An 8236-nucleotide genomic window follows, 5' to 3' on the forward strand; every position below is an offset into this window, starting at 1 on the left:
CCCCAATAGTTCTTGTGTTCCATTTTGTTCCTTACTGGGCACCAAAACTACAGACCTCCCTGCTACATACACACACACTCCCACAATAGTTCACACACGGCACCAAACCCAGACCTCCCCCTACGCACACACACACACACACACTCCCCCAATAGTGCCTATGTTGGCTTTTCTCCATTTTGTTCCTTACCGTGGAGCATCCACTGCAGCCCTATTGCCAAGACTCTAGCTAATGTTCTATCCTTCACCCAGGCCATCTGCTGAGGGGGAGGGGAGAAGGTGCCCCAGGGAGGGTGCCACTCTGCTGCTGCAGCACCTGAGCATTCAACTCAAAATTGCTTTTCCAGCTGACTACAGCAGCCCCCAGACTGGAATGATGTGGCCTCAGGGCTGAGTAGGAGTTAAGAGTTCAGTGGTGAACAAATGACTTTCTGTGTCCTGTTGAGAGGGATACAAGGATGAATTCTATTCCAGAATTTATAATCTGGAAGCAGACAGCAAATATTCCTAAAAGGCTGAGTATGTGGCCAGAGAGAAAGGGACCAGAGCTTCATGTTTGGATTTTTCAGGCACGATAACACTCAAATTACAGAAAAAATAAAGGCATTCCATTCTTCTTTTAAAATGAACACCAGGGCCTTTGAACAAAACATTTTGTAAACCCATACCAGAATTAAGCTAGTTTACTGAACTTAGTCATTTGCACTAAACCCACAAAGCAAATGTTTCCATTTGGTAATGCCAAAGAAAGGCAATGCCAAAGATGGTTCGAACAACATACAATTGCACTCATCTCACACGCTAGCACGGAGAAGGCAATGGCAACCCACTCCAGTACTCTTGCCTGGAGAATCCCATGGACAGAGGAGCCTGGTAGGCTGCAGTCCATGGGGTTGCTACAAGTCGGACATGACTGAGCAACTTCACTTTCTCTTTTCACTTTCATGTAATGGAGGAGGAAATGGCAACCCACTCCCGTATTCTTGCCTGGAGAATCCCAGGGACAGAGGAGCCTGTTGGGCTGCCGTCTGTGGAGTCACACAGAGTCAGACACGACTGACGTGACTTAGCAGCAGCAGCAGCACACACTAGCAAAGTAATGCTCAAAATTCTCCAAGCTAGGCCTCAACAGTACGTGAACCTAGAACTTCAGATGTTCAAGCTGGATTTAGAAAAGGCAGAGGAACTAGAGATCCAATTGCCAACATCCATTGGATCATAGAAAAAGCAAGAGTTCCAGAAAAACATCTGCTTTATTGACTATGCCAAAGCCTTTGACTGTGTGGATCCCAACAAACTGGAAAATTCTTCAAGAGACGGGAATACCAGACTACCTTACCTGCCTCCTGAGAAATCTGTATGCAGGTCAAGAAGCAACAGTTAGAACTGGACATGGAACAATGGACTGGTTCCAAATTGGGAAAGGAGTATGTCAAGGCTGTATACTGTCACCCTGCTTATTTAACTTACATGCAGAGTACATCATGGGAGATGCCAGGCTGGATGAAGCACAAGCTGGAATCAAGATTGCTGGAAGAAATATCAATAATCTCAGATATGCAGATGACACCACCCTTATGGCAGAAAGAAAAAGGAACTAAAGAACCTCTTGATGAAAGTGAAAGAGAAGACTGAAAACACTGGTTTAAAACAACATTCAAAAAACTTAAGATATGGCATCTGGTCACTTCATGGCAAATAGAAGGGGAAACAATGGAAACAGTGACAGACTTCATTTTCTTGGGCTCCAGAATCACTTCAGATGGTCACTGAAGCCATGAAGTTAAAAGACGCTTGCTCCTTGGAGGAAAAGCTATGACAAACCTAGACAACATATTAAAAAGTAGAGACATTACTTTGCCGACAAAGGTCCGTGTAGTTAAAGCTATGGTTTTTCCAGTAGTCACGTATGGATATGAGAGTTGGACCATAAAGCTGAGCACCGAAGAATTGAGGCTTTTGAACTGTGGTGCTGGAGAAAAGACTTGAGAGTCCCTTGGACTGCAAGGAGATCAAACCAGTCAATCCTAAAGGAAATTAGTCCTGAATATTCATTGGAAGGAGTAATGCTGAAGCTGAAGCTCCAATACTTGGGCCACCTGATGTGAAGAGCTGATTCACTGGAAAAGACCCTGATGCTGGGAAAGATTGAAGGCGGGAGGAGAAGGGGACAACAGAGAATGAGATGGTTGGATGGCATCACCGACTCAACGGATATGAGTTTGAGCAGGCTCTGGAAGTTGGTGATGGACAGGGAAGCCTCATGGGGTCACAAAGAGTCGGACAGGACTGAGCGACTGAACTGAACAAAGCAAATGTTATCCTAAAAGTTTCTTGGTTAACCAATACATAAAGGGAAAAAGTCTGTTTCCCAAACAATTTAACTTATTATACAGTCCAAATACTCATTTCTGGTAAGTCAGTTCGGAAATTGACCCATGCCCTCCTGCCTGGGCAGCAGAAGTCTAGGTACTCATGATGTCATCTCCCCCATCTTTGCCACAGGATTTAATGCACCTGCTCTCCTGATGACTGGCCACTGTGAATGCATAGCCTGACCCTACCCTTGCACTTGGTGTTCAAATTGCTGTCCAAAGAGAGATAGGCTATAACCCCATAAACTGGCCTCTGCCCCTCAGAGGCTGGTGGCTGGTGGCAGAAAGCTGAGCTGATGCAGACTAAGGCGGAAGCCTGTTTCTAGCATTCCAGGGCAGCTGTGCCCAATTCCATGAAATGGTCCTGGGTTGAGCACAGGATGAGGAGTGGTTGGAACCTTGAGAGGCAGAATTATTCCTACTACCTACAGATAGACCCACAAAGGCCGCACTGCCCCTTTAACTGGGCTTGCTTGGAGGAGGGGCCATCTTGGAGGAGAGGGGATAGCTATGCCCCGCCCAAAGTTCCTTTCACTGGAGTGACCCGGCCCTGGTGTCCAGGTGTGAGGAGGATTATCCCACTCAACCCATTTTACAGGTGAGCAAACAAGCCCTCAGGAAGGGTGGTCATAGATCTCCTCAGACTTACTAACAAGCTGCTGGGCCCCTCCCTCTTCGGCCCCCAACCTTTCTACCAGGGAAAGCCCTGAGCTAGGTGGGATTCAGGGAGACCCCAGGAGTTGCCTTGCCTCTCTTAGGGCCACCATTTGGTGTGTCAGAGAGGGCTGTGAAAGGTCTCTAGATCTAAGGGCAGGAGCTTGAGAAAGCAGCCAGGGAAGTGGATCGATGAGACCTCACGGACACAGGCCAGGCTGAAGAAAGAGTCCAATGATTTCAGATCCCTGGGAAGATGGGAGGAGGAGGCATCTGATGACCCCGGGGCCAGCAGCTGAACATACACTAGGAAGGGAAGAGGATTGGTGGCAAGCTGTCCCCCACCAAGACGTCATTGGAGCCTGTGGGCCCAGAGCAGGGGGTAGAACCACCTGCTCAATAAATCTTGGGGCTGCCTGGCTGGGTTCTGCTGCTGCCTGGAAGAGCCACCTGCAAGGAGCCACTTGGCCCACAGCCCTCCCCAGTGAGTGAAGAGCCACCCTCCCCCAGGCTGAGGCTTGTCCAGATGCAGCTCTCTTCTAGGTGCATGGCACGCTGCTCCTCTTCCCCCTCCCAAGCCCCTCTACCCCAGCCCATGCCCAGAAAAGCCCCCTTCATCTCTTGCCAGCAACACTATGCCTGTGCCCACTGCCTCTGGCGTGGCAGGGACAAAGGGTAGAAGCCCTTGGCCCTGTATCCACACACCCATTTCACATCCCCAATTGCCATGGAAGGAAGAGAAAGCAACTCACAAGGAAAAGGGTCTCCCACCATGGGGGGCGGGAGGGGGTGGGGGGCCCAAGTGCCTCCACACTGCTGCCTGTCTCTTGGACATCTCCCCTACACCCTCTCTAACTTCACTTCTAGGATCCCTGAGGAAAGAAAGGGTAGGCCTGCCATACTGGGGAGGGCCCTCAGCTGGCAAAGTCGGGAGACTGCCCCAGGGGCTCTGGGAGGTGGCTCGTTGCCAGGAGCCCTCAGAGTCCAGACCCCTGTAGTCCTGGGATAAGAAGCAATAACAGGATGAGAGAAGAACATTAGGAGACAATAAATCTGCCCTAGAAGTGCCAGTTGTCCAAGGGGACCCTGGAGGAAGAGGAAGGCGGTCTGTCTGGGAGTGCCAGACTCCAGTGCTGTCCACTGTCTATGGGAGCAGCCCTGCTATGGGCCACCTTTGGGCTAGGCCTCCTGCTGCTGCTGCTGCTGCTGACCACCTACCCTGGACCCTCAAAGGCTCAACACCGGTCCCACGGCTGGTACCCTGGAGGAAAACGAGCCTCCAGCTTACCCCGGGACCCTCAGCATCCTCCTAGGCCCCCAGGTAGGTGAAGAATCTCCCCAGCCTAAGTGGAAAGAAGAAGGTGCTGGCTGGGGTTCTTTCCCCTACGTCAAGCTTTGAGTGGGGGTGGGGGAAGGCAGGCTACAGCCTCAGTTCCCTTCTAAGAAAAGGTTCTGGGAACTGCAGCTCAAAGCCCAGGCCAAATTGCCCATACCCTCCCAAGTGATGCTCTGGCTTGGCCTGAGGACAGTGTGCCCTGGAAGAGCAGGACCATGACCCGGTGGCTCCTCCGTGGGAAGCAGCACCTGGTGCAGACACTGCTGATAAGTAAAGTGGAAGGCCCCCACCCTTGGCCACTACAGGGCCAGCTAAGAACTGAGGGGCTCGGGGGATGATACACCACTGAGATGCCTCCTGGTATAGCTAGCTGTGGGCGCCGTTATCTGATACTCCAGAATTCTCGACAATTTGATATACTAACAATTTATGATGATATGACAGTAACAATTTATGATGAGATGCCCCCTGTGTCCCTGCTGTTGGGCTTCCCTGATAGCTCAGTAGGTAAAGAATCTGTACGCCCAATGAGCTAGAAAACCCGCACGCTGAAACCTCTAAGAGGCAAGAGGCAACGACAGGACGTGGGAGTCGCAAAACGCGGTTGGCCGCTCCTGCGCAAGAAGCCAAGCTGGGAGAGGAGAAAGAAGGAATAGAAACAGGAGGGGCGGAGAAGAGGGGGCGGGTAAAGCCACAGTTCGGCGGTCAGGTGACCAGAACGTCCACTGGAATGACCGCCCCCTTCTGCAGACTGGACCCCGAGGGCCACGCCCCGCAGCCCTCCAATAAAGGTGTGAGACCCCTAAAGTTCTTGCATCGAGTTCTCTTTTTTTCTCCTCTCTCACCCCTGCTGACACTTCTCTCTTGGTCTCCTCTCTCCCTCATCCCTACTGCCTGCATGGGAGCTGGAGGGATGCGGGTCACGGACACGCGGGCGGGAGCCGACCCTGCGGAGGACAAGAGCCATGTTCCCGGCCCAGGGCGGAAGCAAAACTGTGGGCTCCACAGGGTTGGGGCGGAGCCCGCGGACTACACGTCCCGTGGTGCCCCGCGGCCACTTCCGGGTCCCCATGATTCCCTGCGGCGTGCCGGAGGCGGGGCCGTCTCGCCATGCTGCGCGCGCTGAGCACCCTGGTCGCGCGGCCCTTGGGCCGCCCTCCTGCCCAGTTTCTGCTCCTCGCGCGCGGCCGAAAAACCCGCCACGATCCGCCGGCCAAGTCCAAGATCGGGCGCGTAGCGACCCCGCCCGCCGTGGATCCTGCGGAATTCTTCGTGCTGACAGAGCGTTACCGGCAGTACCGCCAGACGGTGCGCGCCCTCAGGTATGTGTGATGGATGAGGAAGCGGCGCCCTCTGGCGTGTGTGTTAGTGCGGGCAGTTGAAAACAGTGCCGACCCTGGGCGCGTTTCCGTCCAGACAGGAGTTCGTGACCGAGGTGCGCAGGAAGGTGCACGAGGCCCGGGCCGGTGTCTTGGCAGAGCGCAAGGCGCTGCAGGATGCCGCTGAGCACCGCGAGCTGATGGCCTGGAACCAGGCGGAGAACCAGCGGCTGCATGAGCTGCGGTGAGTGGGGCAGGAGGCGGGGCGGGGCCGCCTGACCGGCCCCGAGACACCCAGCCACGCTCAGTCTGGGTCTCTCGCCCCTCCCAGGATGGCCAGGCTGCGGCAGGAGGCGCGGGAGCAGGAGCAGTGGCAAGCGGAGGAGGCGGCCCGGGAAGCCCGAGAGGCGGAGGCCTGGGCCCGGCTCAAGGAGCGGGAAGTGCTGCAGCTGCAGGTGGGCCGCGTCTCCAGACGGTGGGGCTGCTAGACCAGCGCGCGGTGAGCGGGGGCGGGAGATGCAGCTACACGCAGAGGGAAGAGAGTAGCCTTGAGTCTTGAGACGGGGCTCGCAGGTGAGGGTTTGGGAGAGGAGGCGTGCAGCGAGAGCGCCTGTCAAGTTGCCACTGCAGTATTCACGTGGCTAGACGGGGTCTGTGAGACGGCCTCCGCGTTTCCCTAGGAGTTTATACTTTGTCCTGAAGGTGAGAAAGTCACCGAAGCTTAAACGTTTTGGCGTGAGATAGCAGGTGTGAGACTTAAAAGCAGCGAGACCAATTAGCAGTGATCCAGAGACAATGGATGAGGCTTGATAGAGGGAGAAGGACGATTTGAGAGAGATTGAGAGACCTAGACAACTCTGAGACGGATTCCGCCCAGTGAAGTGTCACAGTTGGTGTGCCTGGGTTTTGGCTTAAGTGTTCAGGGAATGAGTGTCTTAAAACAAGGTGACAAATCTGCCTAATGTTCTTCCACTGGAACATCACCCGGGCGCTCAGAGAAGACCTAGGCGCCAGACATCTTTCCCATGGAAGAGCTGGAGCCCCTCCCTCAGTGAGCTAAAAGCCGGGAGGCTTGTTCTGGGGGCTCCCATTCAGCTGAATTTTCTCTTTTCCAATTCAGTTCAGTTCAGTTGTGTCCAACTCTTTGCAGCCCCATGGACTGCAGTAAGCCAGGCTTCCCTGTCCATCACTAACTCCTGGAGCCTACTCAAACTCATGTCCATAGAGTCAGTGATGACATCCAACCATCTCATCCTCTGTCATCCTCCCACCTTCAATCATTCCCAGCATCAGGGTCTTTTCGTATGAGTCAGTTTTTTGCATCAGGTGGCCACAGTATTAGAGTTTCAGCTTCAGCATCACTCCTTCCAATGAATATTCAGGACTGATTTCCTTTAGGATGGACTGGTTGGATCTCCTTGCTGTCCAAGGGACTCTGAAGAGTCTTCTCCAACACCACAGTTCAAAAGCATCAATTCTTTGGAGCTCAGCTTTCTTTATAGTCCAACTCTCACATGCATATATGACTACTGGAAAAACCATAGCTTTGACTAGACAGACCTTTGTTGGCAAAGTAATGTCTCTGCTTTTTAATATGCTGTTTAGGTTGGTCATAAATTTTCTTAAAAGGAGCAAGTGTCTTTTAATTTCATGGCTGCAGCCACCATCTGCAGTAATTTTGGAGCCCCAAAAAATAAAGTCTGACACTGTTTCCCCATCTATTTGCCATGAAGTGATGGGACCAGATACCATAATCTTAGTTTTCTGAATGTTGAGTTTTAAGCCAACTTTTTCACTCTCCTCTTTCACTTTCATCTTTTCCAATAGGAGGATGCAAAAAACTTCATCACCCGAGAGAATCTGGAGGCGCGGGTGGAAGAAGCTCTGGACTCCCCCAAGAGCTACAACTGGGCCGTCACCAGAGAGGGGCAGGTGGTCACGCCACAGCACAAGGGCTCCTGAGGTCCCAGTGAGGACAGTACCCACCCAGGGACCATGGAAAGAAAGGGGTTGGGCCTGATCTGAAATAAAGCAGTTGGTGTTTGTGATGAAGGAAAAGGTTCTACCTATTCCGGTGCAGGCTTCACTTTGGGGCCTCAGCTCCTGCCGCTTGGTCAGAAGCCCCACACACGCAGTACTGTCTTCTGCACCCATGTGCACCTCTCAGTAAAGCGCCAGGCCTGAGAAGTTTCTGTCTCACAGAGAAGCTTAGTCCCCTCGACAGCCAGGTTGTCTCCTGAGTATCCTCAAGATCAGTGGTTGGCATATTGCAGTCCTTGGACAAAATCTGGCCTATTGCTTGTTTTTGTGGATAAAATATATTGAAACACAGAGACTTCCCTGGTGGTCCAGTGGTTAAGAATCTGCCTTCCAGTGCAGAGGATGCAGGTTCAATCCCTGGTTGAGGAACTAAGATCCCACATGCTCAGGGCAACTGAGCCCCTGCGCTGGGACTACTTAAGCCCCTGCATTCTAGAGGTCACAATGCTGCAACTGGAGAGTACACTCCACAACCAAAGATCCCGCCTGCTGTAATGAAGAGAGTATATTGG

At 52.7% G+C, this 8236-nt stretch overlaps 2 protein-coding genes across 2 annotated transcripts; both read left to right on the forward strand.

Moving 5' to 3' along the window:
• Positions 1–2236: 2236 nt before the first annotated feature.
• On the forward strand, positions 2237–5159 carry GNRH2 (gonadotropin releasing hormone 2). The gene is made up of 2 exons (XM_027559311.1): positions 2237–4350; positions 4474–5159. The coding sequence occupies exons 1-2, from the start codon at positions 4176–4178 to the stop codon at positions 4701–4703; spliced, it is 405 nt and encodes a 134-aa protein (XP_027415112.1). The 5' UTR covers positions 2237–4175; the 3' UTR covers positions 4704–5159.
• A 93-nt stretch (positions 5160–5252) lies between these two features.
• MRPS26 (mitochondrial ribosomal protein S26) lies at positions 5253–7742 on the forward strand. The gene is made up of 4 exons (XM_027559310.1): positions 5253–5687; positions 5782–5928; positions 6016–6139; positions 7512–7742. The coding sequence occupies exons 1-4, from the start codon at positions 5476–5478 to the stop codon at positions 7644–7646; spliced, it is 618 nt and encodes a 205-aa protein (XP_027415111.1). The 5' UTR covers positions 5253–5475; the 3' UTR covers positions 7647–7742.
• The last annotated feature ends 494 nt before the right edge of the window (positions 7743–8236 follow it).

This window comes from Bos indicus x Bos taurus, chromosome 13 (genome assembly GCF_003369695.1).
Source record: "Bos indicus x Bos taurus breed Angus x Brahman F1 hybrid chromosome 13, Bos_hybrid_MaternalHap_v2.0, whole genome shotgun sequence".
Taxonomy (NCBI): Eukaryota; Metazoa; Chordata; class Mammalia; order Artiodactyla; family Bovidae; genus Bos; species Bos indicus x Bos taurus.

What these genes read in the sequence shown, in the direction of transcription:
- GNRH2 (XM_027559311.1), top strand. Translation starts at nt 4,176, where the DNA reads ATGGGAGCAGCCCTGCTATGGGCCACCTTTGGGCTAGGCCTCCTGCTG. An exon ending in GCATCCTCCTAGGCCCCCAG is followed by an intron (nt 4,351 to 4,473) that starts GTAGGTGAAGAA and finishes TTCCCTTCTAAG; the next exon opens with AAAAGGTTCTGGGAACTGCA.
- MRPS26 (XM_027559310.1), top strand. Translation starts at nt 5,476, where the DNA reads ATGCTGCGCGCGCTGAGCACCCTGGTCGCGCGGCCCTTGGGCCGCCCT. An exon ending in CAGCGGCTGCATGAGCTGCG is followed by an intron (nt 5,929 to 6,015) that starts GTGAGTGGGGCA and finishes CGCCCCTCCCAG; the next exon opens with GATGGCCAGGCTGCGGCAGG. An exon ending in GGGAAGTGCTGCAGCTGCAG is followed by an intron (nt 6,140 to 7,511) that starts GTGGGCCGCGTC and finishes CTTTTCCAATAG; the next exon opens with GAGGATGCAAAAAACTTCAT.